Source organism: Fistularia commersonii, chromosome 2 (assembly GCF_037954325.1).
Source record: "Fistularia commersonii isolate RoL2024-O1a breed Wild chromosome 2, RoL_Fcom_v1.0, whole genome shotgun sequence".
NCBI classification, from domain to species: Eukaryota; Metazoa; Chordata; class Actinopteri; order Syngnathiformes; family Fistulariidae; genus Fistularia; species Fistularia commersonii.
In genome coordinates, this window is record NC_141285.1 from 22,221,839 (window position 1) to 22,249,615 (window position 27,777).

General features: G+C 46.5%; 1 protein-coding gene across 19 annotated transcripts in view; it reads right to left on the reverse strand.

Moving 5' to 3' along the window:
* Positions 1-1,578: 1,578 nt before the first annotated feature.
* The window catches only part of camk2g2 (calcium/calmodulin-dependent protein kinase (CaM kinase) II gamma 2), a 60,249-nt gene continuing 34,050 nt past the window's right edge, over positions 1,579-27,777 (reverse strand). Inside the window, exons 6-21 of one of the 19 annotated variants that reach the window (XM_086173140.1) lie at positions 26,864-26,936; positions 24,110-24,212; positions 23,502-23,585; positions 23,310-23,404; positions 20,582-20,704; positions 19,600-19,683; positions 19,467-19,509; positions 17,921-17,980; positions 16,038-16,078; positions 12,156-12,230; positions 9,944-9,988; positions 9,141-9,186; positions 5,034-5,109; positions 4,438-4,532; positions 4,122-4,366; positions 1,579-2,051 (exon numbers count right to left, since the gene is read on the reverse strand). In XM_086173140.1, coding sequence (XP_086029266.1) covers positions 4,134-4,366; positions 4,438-4,532; positions 5,034-5,109; positions 9,141-9,186; positions 9,944-9,988; positions 12,156-12,230; positions 16,038-16,078; positions 17,921-17,980; positions 19,467-19,509; positions 19,600-19,683; positions 20,582-20,704; positions 23,310-23,404; positions 23,502-23,585; positions 24,110-24,212; positions 26,864-26,936 — 1,276 coding nt within the window. In that variant the 3' untranslated portion in view covers positions 1,579-2,051; positions 4,122-4,133. Of the gene's footprint in view, positions 2,052-4,121; positions 4,367-4,437; positions 4,533-5,033; positions 5,110-9,131; positions 9,187-9,943; positions 9,989-12,155; positions 12,231-15,515; positions 15,549-16,037; positions 16,079-17,920; positions 17,981-19,466; positions 19,510-19,599; positions 19,684-20,581; positions 20,705-23,309; positions 23,405-23,501; positions 23,586-24,109; positions 24,213-26,863; positions 26,937-27,777 lie in introns of all 19 variants that reach the window. The other 18 variants (XM_086173133.1, XM_086173182.1, XM_086173289.1 and 15 more) reach the window with 18 other exon arrangements.

Sequence of the window (27,777 nt, forward strand, 5' to 3'; positions counted from 1 at the left end):
TGATGTGAATTAGCCACCGGAGTGTGTTTTAGTCCATGTGTCCAGGGGTGGAGTTAACAGTAGAAAAGAACTGTGGCAGTTTTTTTTTGCCTTCTTTTAATTCCAACCCCTCATCTTTTTTTTTTGTTTGTTTGTTTGTTTTTTTCTTTTATAACAGCTCTGCTTAAAACAACGGATAAAAATATCGACACCAGAACACTAACAACTACGACATTTACAAGAGGATCGGTGACGAAAAAAAAAAAAGGGACCGAATTCATTGATTGCCATCAGCAAAAGGTCCCGTAGCCCTCGTCCCGTCGCGACCTTTTTTTCCGTCCAACCCGGCTCCCGCCTCCTCCGCGGCAACCCCCGGCTTTTGTAACATGCTTCTTTTTTTTAATATTTCTAATTTTTTTTTCTGATAATAGCGCCAAGACTTCACACCGAAGTACAGCAAGCCAAGAAAGACGGACGACGAACACACATTTTAAGAACACAACCAGAACAAGACACAGGCATAAGGGTGACATCATCATCATCATCTTCATCATCATCATCATCATCATCATCATCATCATGGTCACACAGCGGTGTGTTACTAAGACGGTAATGGGGCTGGTTAGCGGAGGATTCCAGGCAGGAATGATGGAAGTAGAAGGAGGGGAGATGGGGTTCGGAGGTTGTGTGAGCAGAGCCTGAAGTTGCGGGGGGGACGGCGAACGCAACAGCATCGAGTCTTAAGTGTGTGTGTGTGTGTGTGTGTGTGTGTGTGCGGTAAAACAGTACAGGCCATTAGATAGTTCCACTAAACCATGCGTTACACCCAACGACACAGAGGAGGAAGAACAGAACCAGTGCTTTTCTCTTCTTCGGGCGGCTCGGAGGCGGGAGGACGGGAGGACGGGGTCGGGGGGGGCGAGGATGTTGGCCTGCAGCGCCACCTGGTGTTCAAGGTGCAACGCTGCAGGGGGGAGGGAGGGAAGGGGGGGCGGGGAAGCTCTGCAACTTGCCTAGATGGTTCAGAGGGAGGCTCCACCTGCAGGCTGGAGCGCAGAGACCGTGTGTGTGTGTGTGTGTGTGTGTGTGTTGGCGTGCATGCTTGGTTTGTGTTCTTCTATTTACATCAAGGGATCTCTTAAAATGAACCCCCCCCCCCACACACACACACATTCATGCATGACTCCTGACACACACTCCCCCACCCCCCCAAAAAAGAACCTTATAAATATCTATTCATACACACTTCTGTTAAATAAAACCCCATTTTTGATTAAATTCAACACAAAATACATCATCCAGTAGATAAAAACACGAGTAAAACATAATACAAAAAAAAGGGAAAATAAAAATAAAGATCCCTTTGAGTAACATATCACAACACCTAACCCCCCCTTATTTATTTTTTTTTTAAATATTGTGCCCCCCCCCCCCCCCCCCCCCCACCCAAACAAAACAAAATACTCCTCAAAGTGGAAAAACAAATTCCTTTTTTTTTTTCCCTCCAATGTAATATTTGGCTTCCCGTGCCGTTTTTCACCACGTGCTCTTCTTTTCCTGCTTGTATATAATATCTGTACACGATCTATATATGTAGAATTTCTTTTTTTTTTTTAAATTTTCCCAAATGTTGTAATACTATTTGCAGACACAGAACGGAGAGATGGGGTGCGGAGGGACGGGGGGGTCAACTGTCATGGGGAAGGGGGAGGACAGCGTCACCCCTGGCGTCCCCAGCAGAAGCATGCACTGTCTGCAGGGAGGGGCCGACCTCGGCCGGGGCCCCCGGCGCCGGCGAGCAAGGTTTAGACCGGATTGGTCGGCGTGATCTCGCTCGTTTCACTCAAGTTTTTGAATTTTTTTTTTTTTTTTTTTTCTTAAATGTACGTTTGTTTTGATTTTCCGCTAAATTGTAACTTTTTTTTTTTTTTCTCCCCTTTTGTGTGTGTGTGTGTGTGTGTGTGTTTTTTTTTTTTTCGTTATCCCGAGCCACCTCCGTCCCGGCCGGCGTCCAGGTACCAATCCGACCACGGAGAGTAAACGCTCCAATCGGCTTTTGAGTTCAGGCGAAGCTGAAGGGAGAGAAGAAAAGAAAAGAAAAAAGTGGTTAGCGGTTCAGCTCGGTTCACTTGACAAGACAAAAAAACCTTCTCCGACTCCCTGGCAGCGTCCGGCGTGTCATTTTCATTCAGTGTATTTGAGGTTTTTTCGCAAGATGTCACGGTTGCGATCTTTGCCCGCCTTCCAGACGCTTCCGAGGAAAACCGTTCACAATGAGCTCTTTGGATTTAAACGGCCGGAGGAGGAAACAAGAACGCTTCCCGGCGCCAAAACCTCAACCCGCGGAGGTCACGACCCGGAGGAGGCGGGAAGAGGCGACGGTTTCCAGACGGAAGCGGCCCGGAGAGGGGAAACGGAGGAAGGATCGAATCCGGAAAGCAGCCGAAGGTAAAATACCGGCTGCTATGCAGCGAATCTGAACTTCTGAAGTTTAGACATGAAGTTTAACAAAATGTGAACATCACATTTAGCAACACCTTTTAGCTTAAAGTGTTAAGTTAAGCAATAAAGTGTCTGATCTCAAGGTATCTCCCTGCTGTCTATTTATTTGCTGATGTCTTGCTAACTTCTCCCTTCTAATGTCTCTCCATTTAAATTTATATTCATATTTATTCGTTTTTTTTTCTATATTTTTGACATTATAACGGCTGCTGTGGCAAAGGAATTTCCCCTGTGGGAATCGATAAAGTATATCTTATTTTAAATACAGTTAATAAAACCATTTTTTTCTTTTCATTCTCTATCATTATTATTATTATTTGTATAACAGTATTTTCGGGACTATAAGCCGCAGCTTTTTTCACACGCTTTGAACGCTGCGGCTTAAACAATAATGCAGCTAATTTATGGATTTTTTTACAGCTACCGGGCTTCTTGCCACCGAAATATTTAACCAATGAAAATACCGTGAAATTCAGAGGACGTTTAATCCCGACACTGAAAAAGACGACTTTAACGGTTTTACAAAGCAGAGATAGATGTTTGTGCATAACATATTTCCGTGTAAATATTTCATGTTATAACGTGGCGGCTAATAGACAAGAGCCGCCTTTATATGCACGAATATATTTATTAAGTTATTTTTAGTCGCTGCGGCTTATATTCAGGTGTGCTCAATAGTCCGGAAATGACGATATATCAAGTACTTTGAGTCCAGAGCAACGGAGAGAGTGGAAAAGAGGTAGAGAAATGAGTTCAAGTGGGTTGGAATGGGTGGAGAAAAGTGCCAGTGTCTCTGAGATAGAAAGAAAGCCAGAAAGAAAGAAAAGGTGGACAAGACGGCGGTGAGACCAGCGAGGCCGTATGGACTAGAAACAGTTACGGTGACCAAAAGACAAGAAGCAGAGCCGGAGGTCGCGGAGATGAAGATATCGAGGTTCTCTTTGGAAGTGACCAGAAAAGATAGGATCGGGAATGAGTCCATCAGAGGGACGACACATGTTTGCTGTCTATTTTGATTCTTCTCCACTTCAATACGTGAGCAATTTCCCCCTTGGGGATCAATAAAGTACTCGGAGTCTTATTCTGATGACACCAAATCAGATACCCCTCTTCTAAAGTACACTTTTCTTATTCAAAAACACGAAACAAAACCAGGGTCCGGAAGGGATTGACAGCGTTTCACATTTAATCCGATATACGAGTAAATCGAATCATAAGCTCGGTCACTGAACACGTCAAACTCCCAAGTCGAGGCAAAGAAAGTACCGTAATTTCCGGACTATTGAGCGCACCTCAATATAAGCCGCACCGGCTAGCCGATCGCTATCTCGGGCTTCCTCCTGCGCACTAAAACCGTCAAAGTCGTCTTCTTCGGTGTCGGAGTTGAACGGACTCAGAATTTCCCACTCATTTCATGGGTCCGATGTGACGAGGATAAACGTTTTAGCGGCGTGAATCTCGTTAGCGTCCCCCACCGAAAAAAGTCCATATATTAGCCACATCGTTGTTTACGTGAAAAAAGTCGCGGCTTATCGTCCGGAAATTATGGTACACGAAATGCACACGGCGGAACTGTGTTCCCGGAGAGTTCGTGAGCTGTGAAAACCCACGCTCCGAAGCCAACGCCGTCGCGGTCCTACCTGTGCCCGTGTTCACTGCAGAGGTGCCGCCGGCGCTCCCGAGCAGTGGAAGTGGACGTTGAGCCACTTGGCGTCGCGGCGGTGCCACACGCGCGTCTCCTCCGACTGGCAGGAACGCGGCCGGCCCTGGCTGTCGATGTACTGCGTCAGGCGGATGTAGGCGATGCAGGCGGCGTCTTCGCCGATCAGGTGCACGTGCGGGTTGAGGATGGTGGTGTGCACGGGTTTGCTGTTTTTGCTCAGCACTGCGGGGAGGGGAGATCGATCTCATCGAGGCGCCGTTCAACGCGTCCGACGTCGGGAACGAGGAACTTACGGTTCTCGAAGTAGAACTTGTGGAAGTCCATGCCCTCCACCAGGTTCCCGAGGGCCTCCGGCTCGAAGGAGGTCAGGCCCGGGTCGCAGATTCTCCTGCCGAGAGAAATCAGCTTTTATACCAGCACGCGGGACTCATGAACTCTTTTGGACTCTTAAAGACCCTTACGAACTCTTTTGGACTCTTACGGACACTAAGGGACTCTTACAGAACCTTACAGACTCTTTTGCACTCTTACAGACTCTTACAGACCCTTACGGACTCTTTTGGACTCTTACAGACTCTTTTGGACTCTTAAGAACTATTACGGACTCTTGCGGACTCTTTCAGACTCTTTCGGATTCTTACGGAGTCTTACAGACTCATTTGGACTCTTACGGACTCTGACAGACCCTTACAGACTCTTCTGGACTCTTACAAAATCTTACGGACTCTTATGGACTGTTTTGGACTCTTACAGACCCTTACGGACTCTTACGGACTCATTTAGACTCTTTTGGACTCTTACGGACACTTACAGACTCTTACGGACTCTTAGGGACTCTAACAAACCCTTACAGACCCTTACGGACTCTTACGGACTCTTACGGACTTACGTGTACGCCTCGAAATCCCCGTTGTTGATGGCTTCGATCAGCTGCTCCGTCATCTTTATGATCTCCTGTTTGCGCGCTGGAGGCCGCAGGGAGAAAGCAGGGTTAACACAGGAGGTGGAGGACAACATGAGGTTTGGAATACAGAAGATCCCGGACTTACGGTTTTAGTCGTTTCCGTGAACAAGCTCCTAACTCCGTTCACTCAAATTCAATTTTTCTCGGTTTCTTAAAATGCTATGAATCCGTTCCAGACCCCGAGGTTTTGTAAAGGGTTTTTAAATAAGATTAATGGACTTTATAAATAACTAAATACCATTGAAGAATGATCATATACCTAATAAAAGAGAATATAAAGAAATACGGCGGTTTTATTAAGTATTTTTCCTTGAATGCTACAATGTGCTGTTAAATGTACACTTTATGTCTAAACTTCATTTATGGACAGAGCGAAGCCGCTCCTTTTTCTAAACCAATCAAACGGCTTCGAAGGACTCTTCCATGGGACGCCTGGCCCGTGGGCGTTCCCACCGTCCGCCGCGCAAAATCCCCCGAAAACATCTCCCGCCTTCTCACGGACGATGCTCTCCATCACCGTATCTCACTGACAACAACTTCTCCAGCTCTTCACGGACGAATCTACCGCGCGCACACCTCGCTCGTGTTTTTCCACGAGTCAAACGCTTATCCTGCTTGCTCCGGACTCAGCTCGGATCACCGAGCAAAAAAAATCCCACCGGCCGACAGCTCGGATCTCGGAAAAGTCCTCAGTCGATACCCTGGTACGTGGAGGTTGAGCTGTGTGAGCGTCACGTGGACGATCCCTGCTGTAATCATCAGGGTGACATTTGAGGCTGACCTGCAGAAAACACACCCTACTACACACACACACACACACACAAACACACACCTCCGGGAGTATCTGCTGCTGCATAACATCGACTGCAACCGAAAACCACTGCAACAAAGGACTGGCTGTTCCCGGCTGACACGACTCCAACTGTCTCTCTCTCACGCACCAATAATCCACAGCAATTTTTAGAGTCGGACACATCGGAGAGGAACGGCGAGGCAAACTCAAATTGAGCGCCGGTTCTTCCGGACTCGGAGAAAAAGAGTGAAGTTCAGAAAGCCCTAAATGCAGCCGGTTGGGTTCATCCTCCCCAGATGCTCGCGCAGACAGTCTGAACACCTAAAGGGGAAGCGAGCGCCTCCGAGGCCAGCAATTGAAACGGGCTGCAGCGGCGCCCGGCGGCCAGTAGATGGCGGCACAGGAGGACGGGCCAAAAGCACGCGACCGGCGCGGGAAGTCGTTTTCACGCTAAAAGTGGTCTGGTGGACGTCTGGAGGACAAAAGAGGACAGTCAAAGGTGGTGGAGGGTTCGCTCAAAACACACACGGAGGCATGGAGCTTGTTTGCACACCCTACTTTTTTCTCCAATTAGATGTCAAATATTCCAACAGCCCCAAAAATAATTGAAGTAATTTTGTTATTATACTGAATACAGGACTTTATCCCCCCAGAAACCACCTGCAAACGCGAAAGGATCCACCAAGTCGCCATAAAGTCACCTTTGAAATCAGAGGTCACGGCTGCAGTAACCAGAAGTGTCCACCAGGGGGCGACAGAAACACCGCTCAACAATTATCAACTTATTAGCACATAGTGGTTTGCGGGGAGATGATCGATCATTCGGAGACATTTTTCTGTCCACCTGCTGAATTTCAATTCCGGTATTGGGTTTTCTTCGTCCCAACCTCCACGGATCCCCGCAGGGCTTCTCTGAAAATAAACTTGCGAGCCAAACGGCTTAACAAGGATACTGATACTGTAAAGCTCAGAGCAGAGCCGCGGCGGGAGGAGCGGAAGGGGGGGGCCGAGGTTCATCGCTTCTCCCGAGCCGTGTAAACACAAACGGGGGTCCAAAAAAGCACGACTTAATCCCAGCCATAATTGAACGCTAAACAATAACAATTACCGCTAAACCGGCTAAAGAACAGACCCGCGAGTGGAGGCCGGCGCTCGGAAAACCCCTCGGGATAGGCGTTAAATGTTTTTTGCAAATGTCATTTGCTTGTTTTATTATTTTTTTTCAAACCTCTACACCAGATGCACAACATTCACCTACGCGCTGGAAAAAATGGGCGAAATGTCATATTGTCCGCAAACACAATCGTGCTTCATCCGGGTGACATTTCGATGGCGACCTTATGAAATCATTTAAGAGGGGAGTCGCACGATCTCTGACGAAAACCCGACGCTTCTCCGGACCGCGCAAATCGTTACGAAGCGGCGGCTTCCGACGATCCGCGATGAGATGACGCGGCGGCGAGTGAGCGGAGAGCAGCCTGGGGTAAGGAGATTACCTCCTTCCTGGAAATCTCCAGGCCGCCGCCGCAGCTCGACTCATTCACATGTAAACCCTGCAAAAAGCTCAAGGCCAGTAATTAGAGGCTTAACTGGAACCTCACGCACACCGACACTAAATACGGCCGACACGGCGGGATCCTCAGCGTCAGCCTCCGCAGAACTTCCTATTTCTTAATCGATCACAATCATGGACGTGGAGACGTGACTCATGTCGGTCAGCGAATATTCCATTTTATTATTATTTATATATTTTATATCGTATTATATTTTCATATTAAAATGTGGTTTAAAAAAGCAACACTATAATTTCAATTTCCGATTACGTGCACTGATTTTTTAAAAAAAAAAAATCAAAATTATCAGCAAAACCGCAGCCATTAAACTGATTTTTTTTACCATTTTTTTTCTATTTTAATATGTTTGCCGTTATAATTGAGATGCATTTCAATCAATAAATAACCTGATCAATTACACTAATGGACTATCCACCTAGATGAGGCCTCAGTTTGAATTATAACTGTTTCTCAGCAAATTCCATCAGGCCGCCGCTGATTCATCAGCTCGCCCAAATCGAACGCGATAAATCCATCGGCGTGATGTTCGGAGGCTCTGATTCTGAATCTTTCCAAATCGACCACGTCAGTCAAGGGAGGGAAAACCGCTCGACGGCAGGGAAGCTTCTAGATGGCGACCGGAGAAACTTCGTCTCAGCAAAGAAATACGTCGACTTCCGTGTGGAATCGGTTCGATCGGAACTCAGTTTGCTCGTATATCGAATTAAATTTCCCCTTTCCGGCCTCCTAGTTTGTTCGTGATAAAACACAATATAAGAGAATGTAAAGAAAAAAGCTGGTTATATCAAATGCATTTGCCTTGAGATTACTGGTTAAGCGCTCGATGCTACATTGTGTTGCTAAATGTAACGCGCACACTTTGCTGCACAAACGTTGGCGTCGAAATCGTTTCCGGACGAGCAACGGTTCGGACTTTGCATCTTTGCAGCGCTGGTAAGTCGAGGTTCCGCTTTATTTAAATCAGATCTTGGTGATTTCCTTGTAACCGATTCCTCCCTCATACATTCTTTTGGTCTAATTTTCCATCAGATTTACAGCTTTCTTTTAGGTCCACAACCCCAGGTCCTCGGACTGGTCTGAAGAGAAAATCTTTCCGGGTGCAAATTATAGTTTTTTCCATTAGACCTTCTGGATCTTATTATTATCATTATTATTATCATTATTATTATCATTATTATTATTATTATTATCATTCTGTCGCGCCATTCACAAATCAGCTACAAGGAGCTAGCCCTTGAAAAAAAATAAGCCAGAAACAAAAGTTGCTGGAGAGCTTTTTTGCCAGGAAATCACCTCCAAACATTTTCATCTATAAAACCGGACCCTGGTGTAAAAAAGGTTTGGCGACCACTAGGCTCGACCGATGCGTTCTAATTTTTTTTTTTTCTTCGTTTTTGGGACTTCCTCGACCACCTCGTCGTAGTCTGTGAAATTATTTATAATTATTTGTACTTTGGCACCACGAGAAACACCATTTCGATCCCCCCCCCCCCCGTATGCGTGAAAAATGATAAAATTGACACTTTGACTTGGACTTGATTCCGATTACCTTGCGTCTGTTTCCCTGAAAACACCCGCCGGGCGTTATGCCGATATGAGAGACGACCCGGACGCGTGGCGGTGAGCATGCAGAGAAGACAAAAGCTGGACAAGTACCTTTCCTACCTTTCATCTCCTCCTCTTCCGTGTTATTGCAGCTCTCCGTGGAGCCCTGCCGGACACACAGCGTGGAGACAAGAGGGAATGAGCCGAGCCACGCCGCCGACGGAAGGCCGACATGTTGCAGTTGAGGCGCGGCTGAGAGGCTTCAGAAACAACACACACACACACACACACACACACACAGACATACGGACGTATGCACGGCCGACCTGACGGACACACGGACGGGCAGACAACTCCCTCCCAGGAGCACAAACCAGCCAGGACAGCAGCGAGAGGAGGCGCCACACAAGTCAAAGCGAAAAACCGCCGTCTGCCTGTTTCAGGCCAATTTATCTTAGTTTTAAAAAGCGGTGTGTGTGTGTGTGTGAGTTAGTGGGTGCTTTTACGCTACAACGGAAGAGGTGTGTGTTAGTTCCCTCCCTCTTCAATGTGCAGGTGCGTCGGCGACAGGTTTGGGGTTTTTTTTTTCGCTCGCTCGCGATGTGTGTGTGTTTTTGTGTCCCCACCCCCCCCCCCCATGCCCAACCCGGCGTGTGCGCTGCATGCTAGGACGAAAGTGCAGGTTAGCGTGCGTGGCGGCGGGGGGTTCCGGCCCCCCCCAAAAAAGCAACATTTCAATTTTTTTTTCATTTATTTTTTTTTTTTAGGGCATTTTTTACAATTTTCCCCACGTTTCCGGGCAGTTCTGTTGATGGTTTTTCGGGTAAAAATTGAAATATTTTTTGTTGTTTTTTTTTTTTTTTTTTGTTTTGTTCTGTTTTTTTTGTCGGGCTGCTGGCGGTGGTGTAGAAGAAGCGGCTTACCTTGGTGCCGTCAGCTGGATTGTGCACAACAGTTGTCTGGGCTTCCTGGGGGGAGGTAGGAAACACTTTACCATGCAGGGAGGGGACGGGGGCGAAGGGTAAGATGCCGGGGGTCGGAAACGCCGACATCTTGCACCGACCGTAAACATCCAGAACACCAAAACAAAAGCTTGGGAGCTACGGGACGGAGCCGTGGAGCGTTTTTGGTGATTGAGTAGATGACGGGACGCGGCCCGTGAACGGCGGGACACGGGCTCGCTTCGCCGCGGCTGAGGAGGAGGAGGGTTTCCGTCGGCGATGTGAAAATCCCCCCCTAGCCCTATCTTACCTCACACACTTTGCTCCATTTCATAATTTAATTTTTTCATAATATTTTGTTTTTTGTGCGTGTGTGTGTGAATTACAATGTGTGAACTGTGAAAGCAGACAACAGCGACTTTTCAATCGATCAGTTTACAGATTTACAGATAAAAATGCAGGTCTTGAAAAGGCTCTGATTTAAGCCCGTGGGTATTTTTCATATATATATAATAATAAAAATAATAAAATAAAATAAAATTAAAAAAATATATAGAAAACAGAAAAAATATTTAAATATAATATATTTGAAATATACACATTTAAAAATTCTAAACCAAATTACAATGTTTTAAATTTGTTTGTTCTTGTCCCCTCTATTACGATAAGAGACTTTTGTCCACATTTTAGTTTTTGCGGAACTTCGCTGCTGAAAATCAGCGACGGCGGGTTCTCGCTCCTCCTCCTCCTCCTCGGCCACATTTAGCACCAAAAAGCGAGATACGGGAAACCGCGCCGTTTCGGAAAACAAGGTCACGCATTTCGTGGGTCCCGCTCATCCTCCTCCGATCCCCCCCGGCGATGCCGAGCGGCACATCCACCAATTCCGACCGCCGAGGACGCAGCCCCTTCGCCGACAAATGTTTTGAAGTGAAAGAAAAATAAAGTAAAGGTGTCGAAGTGGAGCTGAGATGCTGCGGCGCGATTAGACCTAAATGTCCAATTGGTGAAAGGGAGACTCCCACAACATGTTAGCTTAGCGCAAACGCTGGAGACGGGCAACGGCTAGCTTAATAGCAGCTTTGGAAATGACCTATTTAAAGCTTATTATCATGATAATTATGTGTCTTTGCCTTGATGTTTGTTAAACAGAAAGGTTATAACAACAAATTCGGCTACATTTATTCATTTTTTTATGTTTTTTTTGCTAACCGTGACTTTGCCATCTAGCATAGAATGATAGCGTTAGCTTGGTGTAAAAGTGCGCGCTCAATTTGGGCGAGAGTGCTCTCTAATCGAAACGGTCTTTTCTGCTAAGCTAAGCTAATTGCTTTCCAGCGCTCGCGGTACACTTAATGCGCGGGCATAACGGCATTGATCTCCCCTCGGAAAATAAACTCCTTTCTCCCCGTGACCTTTTTAATTTGCAATTTTAACCATTGCAATAAATCATAACTCGGGATGTGCTAAAGTTTTACGGTGGCGGTAAGCCAGCAGCCAGCGGCCGCTCCGGGACGGATTGCAAAACTTTACGGGTTTGAGGCTGTAAAACCAGCATCTCCATCAAATCCTGCGCCGTCTCATTTATTAAAAATCACTTATTATTTAAAAATGGCGTGATTTGAGATGTTTATTCGGTGCGAACACGGGAAGGGGCTGCGTCCTCTCTCGGTCGACTCTCCGGCTCCTGCTTCACCCAGATCTCCGTCTACGTCTCAGGAACCGCCGTGTGTGTGTCTTGCAACGCTTTTTGAGTTTTACGAAAAAAACACGAGCGGAGGAGTTACCTGGCTGAACTCGAATAAAAGCCATTTATCGACGTGAATGCATATGTATATATATATTAGAAAAATGTCCGGAGGTCATCTGGGTAGAACACGAGGCAGGAGAGACACTCAAACTAAAATTGTTCGATTTTTAAAAAAAAAAAAAAGAAAAAAGAAACACCGACCAACATCACAATTCGCGTTTCGGTAAAAAAAAAAAAAAAAAAAAAAAGCAGAAAAGGCAGAAGATGAAGGGACGGGAGACGACAATTACAAAAAAAAAAAAAAAAAAAAAAAAAAAGAAAAGAAAAGGGGTTTTTCGCTCGGTGACACGAGGAAAAACAAAGATGAGACAGGGAGGCGGAAGGAATGAAACACCGAAAAGGATGGAGACGTGATGCCACAGAAAGCGAGTAGAGATGAGGTACCATTGGTGCTGAAGATGACATGCTGCTGTCTTTGGTGCTGCTGCTGCTTACTACACTGTTTTTACTGTTGTTCCCCTGCGACGGGGCAAAGAAACACAACACACAATGACTCCCGGACGCCGTGCGTCGGCTTTTAAAAACTGACCGAGCTACGCTAGCTCCTGATGGCTAAAAAAACCCTTAAATCTGTTAATCTGTCCGGACAAAATTTCAGGCTCGCGGGATCCGAACGTACCCCGACGGCTTTGACCCTCGAAGAATTACGACATCGAGCCGTGCTAAAAAGACAAACGAAAAAAAAAAAAAAAAAAACCTGGACGGGCAGGTCGGTGCATGCAGTGAAGGCCTTGATGAAAGGGGGGTTTGTTGTTTTTTTTGCTCTAATTGTGGATATAAGTGTGTGTGTGTGTGTGTGTGTGTGTGTGTGGATTCTTTCCTTTCTCACATTCTGCTGAATCAGCTGGAACGGACATCGCGGGAAGTTCACTTCCTCCGCTCATTACGGAGAAAAAGCCTTGTTCGGCTGATTGTAGTGAAAAAGACCTTGTTCATCATTTCAACCGGTTGTCTTTGGACTAAAGGCTCCTCTTAATGCGACCGAGGGTCTGCCAGGATTCCCCATCTCATCGTCTGAGCTGGTCGAGATGGCTTCTCGTCACCCCGAGAACGTCTCCGTTCGTTTTCCTACGAGGACCGGCTTCACAAAACCCGTTCAATCCAGATCCAATCAACTTGAGGTCATAGTTGGCGGCGGGGAAGCGCCCGTCATTGATATTCTCCAGCAATTTCTCCCCTTTTTGTCAACCGTTACGATCTTTGGTGTTTAAAAGAGTGTGCGAATCTTCCAAAAAATACAGCAATACCATGACTTTCATTTGTTACGTGACTGAGTTCTCAGCTCAAGTTGCTCGTATATCAAATTAAATTTCCCCATTAAAATGAACTGAAACGCTGTAAATAACAAATACTGGATATTATAATAAAAGAGAAGGTGAAGAAATGAATTGGTTTTATTAAGTCCCGGGAGATCGGACGATCAGTGGAGGAGGTTGAGGGAGTTTTTCATTTGGCGCTTTGTCCTAAACTTATCAGCTACACCCTTAATGCTACATGTGTTGCTAAATGCTACACTTTATGTGTAATTTCATTTATGGCCAGAGTGAAGCCGTTTCTCTTTCTAAAATCATCAAACCGTCACCGATCGGCTCGGAACGACTCTTCCGACGCCTCGTCCGTCGACGTTCCCGCCGTCCGCGGCGCCGAATCCCCCGTAAACGTCTCCCGCCTTCTCACAGACGAAGCTCTCCGCCAAAATTAACTTCACGGCACACACACACGATTTTTCTCTAGGCTACCACATTAGAGTTAAACGCCCATCTTGGTCGCTCCTAATTCAGATCTGGGCTCCAGTCACAAAGCAAAAATATCTCACTGAGCGACAGCAAACTCTTAAGTCGATGCACAAGTAAGTTAAGTTTCCACTGTATCTACCGGGGGTCGGCAACCTTTGCCACCCAAAGAGCCGCCCATAATTAGGGAGCATTTGGGAAAACAGGTTTTCTTTTGGACTATTTTGGTAATGTAAATAAAACACATCAAACACTTAATTTGATTATTTTTATGAATTTATTTTGTTTAATTTAATTTAATTTAATCTAATTTATTTAATTTTATTTTCCCATTGTGGGGCTATTAAAGGAACATTCTATTCTCATCTATTTTTTTTGCATACGTGTAAAAAGTAAAAAACCCAAGACCAGGGTTCGGCAAACCTTTACCATTTAAAGAGCCATTTGAACCCTTTTCCCCAAAATAAAGTAAACACCGGGAGCCACACAACACTTTTGAAATTTAAAAGGAATTAACGGCACATAACGCTGTTTTTTTTCTGACTTTATGCTATGTAGACACAAAATTTGTGTTGCATTTTTTTTAAATCAATGAACAACAGAGAAAATCACATTTCCGCATTGAAACAAATCATTTTGAATTCCGAAAAAAAGCAGAATACTCGAGGTCTGTTTGAGTCGTTCTTGTATTTCCGAAAAAAAAAAAAAAGAAAAAAAGCCGAGCTTAAATGATCCACCTGCGGCAAACCAAAAATGCCGTCCTCTCTGCTGTCATCCTTCTACTGGCGCGTGCATAGCAACCAAAATATTTAACATGTTTTATCTAAATGTCACAAGATCGCCATGAGCTTCAAATTGAAAATGATTTTTTAAAAATGAACTAATTAAAATGAAATACATTTTCATTAAATATTCTAAGGGAGCCGCATCAGAGGGACTAAAAAGCCGCGGGTTGCCGACCCCTAGTTTAGACAAAATAATGCTCTGTACTAATGTGAGGGACGATTAGTTTTATTAACTTTACATTTCAGGCCGACTTCACCAGAGGCGACTCCACCGCTGACAGGCGAGTAATGTTTCCACTGTTCCGCTGTTCCCTTTTAACCGGGAAACTCTTGAAAAGGCAAAAAATACAATGTGAATAACGGTTATTTCTAGATGAAGATGGTCCATCAAGTGCAATGGAAATGGATTTGGCAAATCCAGGGGGCGTAAGTCGCTAACGCTGGGGTGGAAAGACGTATTCCTCCGTTCACCAACTAGTTCCTGTGCGAAATCCGTTTTCGCAAACGCCGAACCTCGGAACGACGGATGAAGACTTTCCCCGAAACATCGATGGGAAATGTCGACGTCACCTGAAAACGGTTGAGGACGTTTTGACCGACGGACAACGAGAACATCAGGGCCGACTGGAAAAACACGTCCAACCAGGCTAATCCAAAGTGAACCCAAAAAGTAAATTCAAATCAAGCTATTAGCTGTTAGCTAATACAAACTTTGCATTTTGCCTCTTGTCGCGGAGAACGTTTCACGCCATTAAAGGGCAACTGATCTGACCTAAAAGCAACCAGGTCGATGCCTTCAACCGGTCCAGGATTCGATAAACCGATTTCACGTCTGAACAGCATGCAAGTTACAGAAACCGGCGAGAAATATTAAAATGCACTTCCGCCCTCGGAGGATGCAAAGATTCCTGATTGTGTGTGTGTGTGTGTGTGTGTGTGTGTGTGTGACTTGTCTGGAGCTGAAATGGTTTTCGGTGGCTCTCGGGGGGCAGCGGGGTGGGCGATGTCGGGATGGAGTTTTCCAACAGAAAAAAACAAAACAAAAACAACTGGAGGGAATGGAAACTGTCGTAGAAGACGTCTCAGTCATCTCTGCCAGAAAGGAAAAAAAAAAAAAGGGGGTGGAGGACGAGGACGAGGAAGAGGAAGAGGGGGACCGAATGCCCGACGGACCCGGGGAGACGAGGCAAGACGGGAGGAGCTGAAAACGACAGAGCCGATCTCACCATCAAACAAACACTTGAGCTGGACTTCCTTTTCTGACAGACGGCGGCGAAAGGGAGGAGGGAAAAAAAAATAAAAAATCAAAAATAAGGGGTCATCGTGGGGGAAACAGGGAACTGATCAAAAACCATGAGAGCTGAATCCAAGCGCCGGGGGTGGAAAACAAATGGAAACAAATAAAACGGGATTTAGCTGCCAAGGCAATTCCAGGAGTGGGTTATCACATTTGTGTTGAAGGTTCAAATCCCTGGCTGTGTGCTTTCTGTGTGTGTGTGTGTGTGTGTGTGTGTGTGTGTGAGAAATTCCCTTGTCGGTCGTGGCGCCTGGCCGCATGCACTGACCGCCGATCAAGAAGAAAGGACCAATAAAAAATGCTTGAAAGTCTCCGACGCCAAATGAGGGGCCGCTTTTCAGTTTGGCGGTGAAGCCCGAGAGGAGAGGAGGTGGAGGAGGAAGAGCGACAGAAGAGAAGGGGGAGTCAGACAGGAAGTGCAGCGGCCGGCGCCGGGATCGGGGGGACTTACCTTCACGCCGTCGGACTTTTTGTTTAGTAAGGTTTTGCACGCTGGAAGAGAAAGAGAGACACGGGTGAGGAGGGCGGGCTACCGAGCCACCGGGCCACCGAGCCACCGGGCCACCGAGCGGCCCGGAGCGCCACCCAGCTAGCAGATTTTCAAGTCAAGTGCGTCCGGTTTCGCATTTCAACGTCGGTTTACAGGACGCACGGTGGGCGGGGAGAACCCTGACCCGGGCCCGGGATTTAAGTCCAGGTCCTAAAAGTTTGGAGTCCTGAATTTGAATAGCAAAAAAAAAAAAAAATTTTTTTTTTTTTTCTTTAAACGCATCAAATTAAATGTCGTGATTCCCAGTTTAGGTTCTAAACTACAAACTCAGGAAAGGAAAAAAAAAAATTGGCAAAATTTGAATTTTTTTGAAATAAAAATTCAATACATTTAAATCCGGCAGCGACCGTTTTCATTGTAAGCAAAACCGCACTTGAATACTTCAGCATCACATGCATGCGTTTGAAAAAACCCGCTTGCACACACGCGCCCACACACACACACACACACGCACACATATACTCCTGCACACACTCATGCCTTCATCCCATACAAGCACTGGGTGCTGAGTTCGGATGATGCTCCCTCGCCTTCAGTTGACAAAAAAAGGAGGAAGGAGGGCAGGAGGACAGTGACGTGATTAATTTCTGCAATTTGTCTGCACACTGAAAACTGCAGGGGGGGAAAAAAACCAAAACGGTTCATTCTCCGACGGTCTACACAGAAATGGTGGTGGGTTCATGCGATCACGGTGGCGTGTGGTCACGTCTGCATGCAGCATTCGACCAGACAAAAAAAAAAAAAAAAATCTGAAAATAACTCCCAATTTGTCTGTAAATCCAAAAAACCAAAGCACACGTGTCCAGATTTACTCGGCGGCCACGACACTATCAACCATGAGACAAGCCGTCGGCGTTGCGTCCGTCCGTCCGTCCGTCCACATGGTCCGAATCGGGGCCTCGGAGCGGGAGGGAACAGACTCAGTATGCTTCAAATCGAGCATCTGTCACAAGATGGCGCTGGTTTGGCGCTGGTTCGGGAGGCCTCGCGAAACAAAAACGCAAAAAAAATAGTTCCGAAATTGAAAATGGGGGTTGCAATTCCATGTCAGGGAATTATTAGTAAAGTCAGCGCTCAGTGGAGAAAAAAAAAAAAAGCCGTGTAGCCCGGTAGTTAGCTTAGCGAGCTAAACGACGATCCTCGGCCGTCCTTGAAGCATACTGGGAACCTCGCATTGTCAGGACACCGCTCATCCAGCTTCCCATGCAGGCTGGCAGCCTCCGCGGCGCGCTCACACACATGCTTGGCTGGCCCGTCGGCGCCGAGGCCATGCACGGGGGGGGGGGGGGGAAGGTTGCAGTGCTCGCGGGCAAGCATCGACCGGGCATCGGTGCGGTACTGACGGTCGAAAAACCGTTGGAGAACTCGGACGCTCACCTGTTTGCGGTGATATTAGAAAAATATTGCGCTGCAGAGGAATCTGATACGGTGTGTGTGCAGCCGTTGCGTCGCGTTAGCAAACGCAGCTCGGTTAGGTCTCGGCCGCAGCGGTCGGGGGAGGGTCATGCCTGCGTTTCCACGCGAGGAAAATGAAAAATCGCCAGCTCTGTTCATTAGACGCACAGCGGCGCCGAAAGGCCAAACGCCGAACTTTGACTTTTCCAATTAATACGAGCTCACGTGTGTGTGAGTGTGTGCCGGATGCCCGAGTGCAATGACGACCGTTCAAAAGCGGTCCGCCGGTGGGCAGGCAGCAGGCAGCGGGTGGAGGGGACGGAGCAGCCACATGCCAACGGATACCACGTTGGCAGTGGCCGTCTCGGCTCCCCCTCCGGCAGACGTACCTTCCTGTGCCATTGCGGCAGTGCTGGTGGTGGCAGCGGGACTCGTATGCTGCCGTCCCACTAGTGGACAGAGAGGGATTCAATGGGGAGGCACAGGTGTTTTTCGGAGGACGGCCCTTTTTTTTTTTTTTTTTTTTGTTTAAAACCGTCTGCGTCGGACCTGCACTCGACACAAGACGTCTGGTTTACATTTCTCTGCACTGTTCACAACTTGATGTATATGATATATCTGGCTTCACCATGGATGGCAACATAAATATGGGGAAACACAAAAATCAATCTTGAGGTTAGTCTATTTTATGTGGCGCGGTTAAACCTTCACCACTTAAATAGCGGTTTGGACCCGCCGTGAAGAAAACACCGGGAGCCACACAACCCTTTTCAAATTTTAAATGAATTAACACGGCATGTGACGTTTTGTTTTTGTTTTTTTTTCCCTTTCTGCTATGTATATCCAAAATATGGTTTGCAATTTTTTAAATCACTGAACAACTGCAGAAACAACAAAATTACATTTCTGTATGGAACAAAACATTTTGAACTCTAAAAAAAAGACGTTAGGTTGAAGGTTACCTTTAAGCAAAATACTCAATGTCTATTTCAGTCATTCTTGTATTTATGAAAAAAAAGGCCGGACTTGAAAAAAAAAAAAGCCGTCCTCTGTCTGTGTGCTGTCATCCTTTTACTGGCGTGTGCAGTCGCTTATTAAGAGCGACAAAAATAATTATAATTATTGCATAATAATATAATAATTATAATTACCACATTTTATTTAGATGCTAAAAGATCGCCGTAATCTTAAAATTTCAAATTATATTTTAAAAATGAACAAACTAAAATTAAATACATTTTGATTAATTACTTGTTAATTATTTTCAAAAGCCACAGGGAGCTGCATCAGAGGGATTAAAAAACATTTCCCTGCAGGGCGCTCGAGGGGTCGAGACGGTCGGATATTTGTTTTAAAAAAAAAAAAATCCCCGCGCTTGGAGAAAAAGGCACCTCGTCGAATTGCACGTTCAGAAAATGTGACTTTTGATCCTTCACCGGATGATTTTCCGGTTACGTATGAAGCGACGCCGAGGTTTCCGTCGGCGTCCGGCTGGCGGCCGGGATCGGCTTCACTTACATGGACGCATTAAAAAACACGCGGCCGATAGCATTAATGCATTAACCGTGCACGCCCGCCGCCCGGGAAACAGGCCGCTCAATCAAAAGTGTTCCATCAAACTGCTTACTGCGAGGAAAACCCCGGCCAAAACCCCCGAGGCGCAAAGTCAGAAAGTGCAGACGAGCGAAAAAAAAAAAAAAAAAAGAATTAAAATGCGCGGCCGAGGAGGGCGGAGGGGTTGCAGAAGGGAAGGCGGGCGGGAAAAAGATTTATTGCTGACAGGAAGTCCGGCTGGAGAAGGACAGAAAAGCCGACGGTTCGGGGCCTCGTGTTTCCGAGACGTCGGCTCGGCCGAAGAGAAATGACGTTCTCTTCACAAAAAACAAAAAAAAAAAAAAATTACCGAAAAGGTCCCTTCTGGTAAAACACACTCACCTGAGAAGTTTCTGGACACCAGCATGGTTGTGAGGATGGCGCCCTAAACAAACAGCAGAGTCAACATGAGGAGGTGAGTGGCGTGTGTGTTTTACGTGTGTGTGTGTGTGTGTGTGTGTGTGTGTGCACTCACTTTCAGTTTCCTCCTCGCGTTGAACTTGCGCAGGCATTCCACGGTCTCTTGACGGTGCATCATGGAGGCCACGGTGGAGCGTTGCTGCATGTGTGTGTGGAAAAATGACAGCGGTTAATATCCATGACTGGAAGCTGCGAAGACCAAACATCGACCGGGAAATTCTCGTAAACCATAATTTCGATAAAATCAAAGTCCAAAAATCAAAATAAAAAGTGACATTTTAAAAATGATTGTTTGCCATAACAAAACATACAAGATATCAAGATATAGAATTTAAATATATATTTGACTGTGTTCTGTTTTTTTTTTTTTTATTTAATTTTTTTCTTATTGTTTTTTTTTTCTAATATATTTTTCTCACCTTCTCATTGCTACACATGTTCTGCCACATTTAATAAATTCATCTTTCTGTATTTCTACATAGACATACCTGTGTGTGTGTGTGTGTGTGTGTGTGTGTGTGTGTGTGTGTGTGTGTTTCTCTTGGGTTAGAAGTATTTGGATCCCTGGTTTTAATTGATCTGATTTTTGTCTCTCCACTGAAATAAGGCTTAAACTTTAAGAAACACACACACACACACACAAACACACACATACACACACACTTGGTCCCTGTGTCATATCACTCAGGTAACGGAAGGAGAAAAGTCCATGTTGGGAAGAAAGCTTAAACCTTACGAAACAGACGTCAGTCCACACACACACTCACACACTCACACACTCACACACACACACACACACACACACACACGCACACACACACTCGACGTCCCCATGTCATATCACATGGGGAATGGATGGAGAAAAGTCATTGGGAAGAAGGCTTCAACTTTACAAAACAGACATCAGTCCACACACACACACACACACACACACACACACACACACACACACTCGGTCTCCCTATGTCATATACACAGGTAATGGAAGAAGAAAAGTCCACTTTGGGAGCGTGGAGGCGGCCCGGGGTGAGACTTACGCAGACCCAGGGGTGCTTGAGGGCCTGGTCGGCGGTGATCCTCTTGGCCGGGTTGATGGTTAACATCTGATTGATGAGATTCTTGGCCTCGGGCGTCACCGTGTCCCACTCCGGGGAGGGAAACTGGAGGAGGACAGACTCCTTTTAGTGTCACAAAAAGACTGTCCTGGAATGAGCGAGGCTGGAAAACCCGACGGAAGCGGCGTCCCATAAATATTCTGAAATTGTGAATGCTCACAAGAAGATAACCAGGAAAATGTCAAAAAAAAAAAAAAAACAGAAAAAAAATCTGTTTTTATTTGCAATTATTGAAATTATTCATTCATTCACTATTATCCTATACCTGGGGGGGTCGCGGGGTGCTGGAGCCTATCCCTGCTGTGATTGGGCGACAGACAGGGTTCATCCTGGACCAATCAGAGGCCCTCATATACAGACACACAACCGTTCACCCTCTCATTCACAGGTCCTACTAAAGAACCTTCGCTAACGAATTTAATTTGTTCTTTTACTCCCTTCGCGAACCAAAATGTTTGGAAATGAATCAATATTTCCCACTGAAGTCAATGCAAACCCCTCTGATCTATTCTCCAGCCCCCAAAATATACATTTGAAACTTTTTGGGGTGGGTTTATCTGTGGCAAAAATTCAGAAGGAATTAAAGATAATCTTAATTATGGCTGTGTTTCTGGTGTTCTTTCTGTTCTTGCCAGCAGTTGTACTCGGCGTATCCTTCACTGAATCAGCAAAACTGAAGCCCTCTCTCAGATGAGACCCTCGCTAACGCTAATGCTATCTCCAGCAAGACGTCTGTATTTATCCAAACTAACTTTATCTCAGACTTGAAACGAAGTTAGTAACCTTGTTAGCGTAGTCGCCCCTTTAGCCACACCGGCCTTCTTTAGCGCAACTTTGTCCTTCAGGATCGTACAGATGGTTGACTTAGCCGTGTCGTAGTAGCACCAACACTGTTCTCACGTTTAACCATTATTTCCTTCTTCAGATCGACTAATTCTTACCTTCTTAACACGACTTGCACTTTTAACCTTTTTGGGAGCCATAATGAGGGCTAGCTTACTGAAAAAAAAGCGTTATAATAGGAGAACATAACGATGAACCTTGTAAACAATGCGGAGCGGCACGCACAACTGCCGCTACGCTACAACGCCAAGCGTTGGAAAGCCTGTGAGAAGACCAAAGAGAAGATTTACAGATGTCGTGTGAGAGGATATGAGGTTAGTTGACGTGAGAAAGGCGGATATAGAGAAAAGGGTTAGCTGGAGAAGGTTGATTCGCTGTGACGACCCCTGAAGGAGCCCAAAGGACAAGAAGAAGCCATGAAAGTCTAAATCGTAGCTTGTACTCGCCGAACAAGACGTCCTTGCTTAATCAACTATCTGTCGTTCAAACAATGTTGTTCTTCTCCGTCTTGTGTCTTACAAAAATGATCACACAAGCGCACCTCCTAAAGGACGTTGACCTCCAAGTTTTTTTTTTTGTCCACTCCATGACACGTAGCTCTCTGAGCTTCCAGAAATAAAATGTCTCGACTCTTTTGGGTTCCATTTGTTTTCCTTATTGCGCCTCGCAGGATCAGCAATAGAATAATTTCCACAACATCTCCGAGGAAGGAAGTGTTGTGTTTTTGGACTGCGGGAGGAACCCGGAGAACCCGTAGGAACCTCGAGCAGAGAACATGGAAACTCCGCACAGAAAGGCCATCTGAAGGAATCCAACCAGGGACCTTCTAAAAATAAACTGAAAACAGTTTATTCAAATCTCCTCTTATTGTTGTTTTGTTTCTGACAAGTAAACATCTTCCGTAATGATCTTTCCCCCCCGAAAACAGCACATCTGAGCTGGCTGGCGTGCACGGGGACGTGTTAACACTAAACACTATTGTAAAGACAATTGAAGTCGGTTTCACTTGGAAACCCGGCGTTCGTGATGAGAGTCTGCGCGGCGTCCTCTGGTCACTTCATATCAGCGCTCACATCGCGCACATTCATTAGATGTGGTTGCATCCCATTATGAAAATGATTGCGGGTAATAAATTCCCGTCCCCCGGAGGAACGCCGTGAGATCTGATCACCACGACCACTGCCGTTTCGTGAAGCGTTTCTCTCTCTTTTCTTATTTTATAATTCCGCTCAGGAAAATCGCTCGATATCAAGTAGCAAGTAATTAAAATTCAAGATTGGAATTCTAAATTACTTGGATGACGATGACACTTATGGATGTCGGGATGGTCTCAAAGCCCCCCACCCCCCCTGTAAATGTAAATTATGTTTTGTAATAGAAACCGACGTTATGTAATTAAGGGCCCTCCAGCTGCTTGGGGGGAGGGGCCACAAATATGAGCTCCGTTATAGATGGGAATTGATTAAAAAGAAAGAAATCAATATCCTTATGTTAGCAAGCGATCAAATATCTGCATTTGATGTGAGAAAGTTGAGATGTGATGTTATTCCATGAGCTTACTGTTACTCTGTTTTCATTGCAACATACACAATAATAGGCGCACTAGCTAACCAGCTAGTTAGCAGCTAGCAGGCTAATTAGCGGCTATTTTCAACATTTTTAAATATGAGAGAGGAAGGAGACCACCTGCAGTGCATTCATGGACGATCGGGGAGGGTCCATGAAGCAATCGATAAGCATGCAAATGGCACGCGCACACACACACACACACATACCACACACACACACTGAACCAGGGTGGACTCACGTCATATGCCCCAGCCTTGATCTGCTGGTACAGCTTGTGCTGGTCCTCATCCCAGAAGGGGGGGTAGCCCACCAGAAGGATGTATAGGATCACGCCTAACACACACACACACACGTGCAAAGAAGAAAAATGTCAGATTAATTTATGCACACACACACCGACGGGATGCAGGGCGATGGCTGAGGAACTGACCGCACGCCCAGATATCCACCGGCTTTCCGTAAGGGTCCTTCCTCAGCACCTCCGGGGAAAGATACCCCGGAGTTCCTGCGAAACCTGCGACGTCAAAAACACCCCCCCGTCTCACAAAACGGAACCAGTAATTACCGCATGTGTGTGTGTGTGTGTGTTTGAAGTTTCCAAGGAAGAACGCAAAGAAAGTTTCATTGTGCAACCTGGCAATTTACCGCAATTTCTCAATCGCGCAGGATTTACTGTAACTTAAACCCCCCTCCCAAATATGCTGGGCAAGGCCTCTGAGGTGTGGTAACAGGACTCGGCTTAAAAAGACAAAATACGAAGAGTTTCCAGGGGGGAGGAACATGTCCGGACAAGCTCGAGGTGTTTTTTTTGAGTCATTTCACCGCAGTTTTTGAACCGCAGTGACTCATCCGCCTTGGTTTGGAGCCAGAGCTCCTGTTTTTATCACAAGAACGCCTGCAACAACAAAAAAAAAAAAAAAAAAAAGGAGCGTAATTCGCAGGTTTTCTCGGCGTTCGGCGCGAGTGTCAGTTTGGGGTGCGGAAAAACACAACCCCCTTTTTCCGTCATCTCGTTCCTTACCGTCCCTCCCGTCTTACCGAACCACGCCTGCTGGTCCCCCTGCACCTCGATCGCCAGGCCGAAGTCCGCCAGCTTCACCGCAGCTCCCTTCATCTTACTGGCCAGGAGCAGATTCTCTGGCTGTGGGACCCCAACACACACACACACACGCACACACACACATGTTATGAACCTTCAATGAACAGATGATAAAATTGAATGCTTCCATGCTAAAATAAAAAGTGAAATAAACCCCCCGAAATCTCAATTTCCCCTAGAACGAACTCCTCGGCGTGACATAAGCGAGCAGCAAGAACCTTCTAATTAAGGGCACAAAGTGATGAGCATGTAGCCTCTGCGGAGCGCCGTCCGCCGTGCGTGCATGAGTGGACGGGCTGCAGGAGCCGGCCGTCATCTCCAGCGGTAATGAGGCATGATGTGGTCCGGCAGGCGACCCCGGCTCCCCCCGCTGCCCCCCCCCCCCCCGCCGCCCCGCCATCTTCAGCCCCTCGAGAGGAAAGACCCTTTTTTTTTTTCTGAATTCGATGCTGTCTTTTTTGGCCCGACGTTCCTCCCGATTCCCAGAGACGGCGGCTTGTTTACCGCATCCGAGGTCGCTCGTTATTTCCCCGATTTTGTTCCTCGTTGGGGTTCGATGATACCTCGCGGTCACATCCGTTTAGTGATTTTAGCGGTGCAGCATTTTTGAAATTGATATTTTTATTCACAGCACCCTCCTTTTTCTTTGCGCTTTATTTTTCCCCCCATGAAAAGGCTCGACGAGAGATCCAGAACTTTTGTTTGCTCTCTTTAAGGGCCATTCCACTTATTGGATTGTTGTTCAGGCCGTGAAAAGGTCCATAAACACACGGATGGGAGAGCTCAGCTTCGGAACTACAGATTAAAACTACAACTCCCATGTCAGACATGCTCTCTCTCTCTCTCTCTCTCTCTCCACAGGACGAGCGTAGCGCGAGTGTTACGAACCTGCGAGTCCGTCACACCTTCGCCCATGCAAGTACTTTTCGGAGCACTTCATTAAGATGAGCACGAATGTGTGTGTGTGTGTGTGTGTGTGTCAGACCCAATGGCTACGAATCCATTGAGGCTTGTCTCTCACAGCGTGGTTGTCCGACATTCTTCACTACAAGTCCCGACTGTCAGGCGGTGTATGTGTGTGTGTGTGTGTGTGTGTGTGTGTGTGAGAGTGCGTCTCCGTCCTTTTGCGTACAGACGGACCCGAAGTGTGACACTTGAACTGAGCGTCTGGCCGCTCCGTTTGTTCTCATCCATCAGCGTCTCCGTCCCTCCGTCCCGGTCCGACAGGCCGAAAACAACGGGGGGGACGGAGACGGAGGATGTTGAAGGAACCGCGGAGACGGACAGATAGAGATAGATAAATAGGAGGTGGCATAATGAGTCCCTGTGCTGGCGCTGCAGCAGCCGGGTGACCTCACCCTGTAGTAACCATGGCAACCCAGCCTGCCAACAGCACTCAACTCTTGTTCCCGTACAAAGCTTGTTTTTTTTTCTTCTCCCCCCTCCTTCAGCCGGTGGCCTCCAGAGATGATAGGAAGAAAAAAAAAAGGGGGCGTACAGTGTGTGTGTGTGTGTGTGTGTGTGAGATGGGTCACTGCTAGGCGGGTCTTTGTTGGTGTTGGTGGACGTCCAACATGGAGGAGGAAGAGGAGGTCAGAGCCACGCAACCACCTCGGGTGTTGCACTTTGCGACTCGTAACTCTTTGCTCTTCCTCGTTTTGTTTGCGATGGTGGCTTTTTTCAATGCGACTTCCCTGATAATCGATTTAAAAAAAAAAAACAACATCTGCGCGCAGCTTCTCGAACCTCCGGCGACGCGCAGGCCGTTACGATATGGATACGGGAGTCTGGGAATCCATTTGGCTGACGAAACCGGGCCTCACGCCGCTATTATCCATTCATCTGTCTGGCTTCCTGCCTCTTGTCACGGAGATGTGAAGCAGAGCTTCGGGTGAAGGTGTAATAATGGCCTGCAGGCTCCGGGGGTCAAGATGGCGCCCGTCACTGATGGAGCACGCTCGGTAGCTTTGAGAAAAACTGAGAAGGACGACGCTAATATACGACGGGGATATTAGGAAACAGCTAGAGGATGCAGCCAGTCGTGACACACACACACGCACACACACTGGTGTGCTAGCCGGTCAAACTCCGCGCTGTGCCTTCTGCATTTAAATGGAGGTGACAGGAAAGTGAATCCTCCTGTTTTGGTTGCAGGTTCTACGAGCTGAATCACCCGTTTTCGACACGCTCCGACAACAGACCATAATATTTTACCAGCTTTAACGCTAATAACGAGTCGCATTAAGAGCTGAATGTTAACGGCTATCATCATTAGCCTTTTTATGCAGCCGTTAAAGGTCAGGGATCTGGATGGCGTTTGGGTCGTCTCACCCCCTCCCGACCCCCCGTGAACCCCCCCCCCCCCCCCGCCGCCGCCACCGCCGCCGGCGTCTGCTCGGGTTGAACGATCCTGCTGCAGCCGGAATCATCGCCGGCCGTCATCCCGGCCTGCTATTAATAGCGGCTGTGGCGCTTCCGTCACTCTTTCGGCGGCGCCGGCGGGCGGGGGGGGGGGCTTGAACAAAGAGGTGGGGGCTTCCAGAGCAGGTGAAGAGAAGAAGGGGGGATGACGCTCGGCCAGACCGACGTCACGACGTGACGTCGGCCGCGAACGCAGGCCTGTTGCTAGCCAACGGACGTCCTTTTTATCTCCGATTGCGATCCTTCTCCCCCGACGGCGTGCACGTTCTCACCTTAAGGTCCCGATGCACGATGTCATGCTGGTGGATGTGACTGACGCTCTCCAGGATCTGATTGATGCAGTGGCTGCAGAAGATACCAGACATTTATCCACCGCAGCGGCAAACATTAGAAACGGCAGCGGAGCCGTCGGTTCGGCCGAGATCCAAGCCGCCGCTTGGGGATTTTTATTTTATTTTTTTTGTTTTGCTTGGAGTTATAAGTCCAGGTCGGATTGAGGATCGAGCGGGTGGAGCGTTTGACACCGACATGGACGCCGCCGTCCGTGCCGTGAAGTGGCGGTTAAAATCAGTCAGACGCGCTGCCCAAAATTAGGTAGCATTTCGGAAAACAGGTTTTCTTTGAAACTATTTTGGAATTTTAAATCAAACACATCTGAACCACTTCCCCTTGAAAAGAAAATCCATTCTATTTGATTATTTTTATGAATTTATTTTGTTAAATTTTATTTTAAAATTTTACAATTTTATTGTATATGTATGTAATTTTCTATTTTTTTTTTAATTTATTTCTATTTATCTATGCATATGTGTAAAAAGTAAACAAAAACCAAGACCAGGGGTCTGCAACGTTTTCTGGTCGTTTTTTTTTTTTTTTTTGCCTTTACGCTATGTATAACCAAAATATGTGATGCATTTTTTTAAATAACTGAACAACCGCAAAAACAAGCCTTAGATGTCTGATGCTACAAAACATTTTCTACTCTGAAAAAAGACATTGGGTTGTAGGTTACTTTTAAGCAAAATACTCAATACTGTATTTATTAAAAATAGCAGAGCCTAAATTATTATCAAACCAAAAATGCCGTCTCTGTGTGCTATCATCCTTTTACTGGTGGGTTCAGAAAGAGCGAGAAAAATATTTTAACACATTTTATTTAGATGTTACGAGATCTCCCTAATTTTCA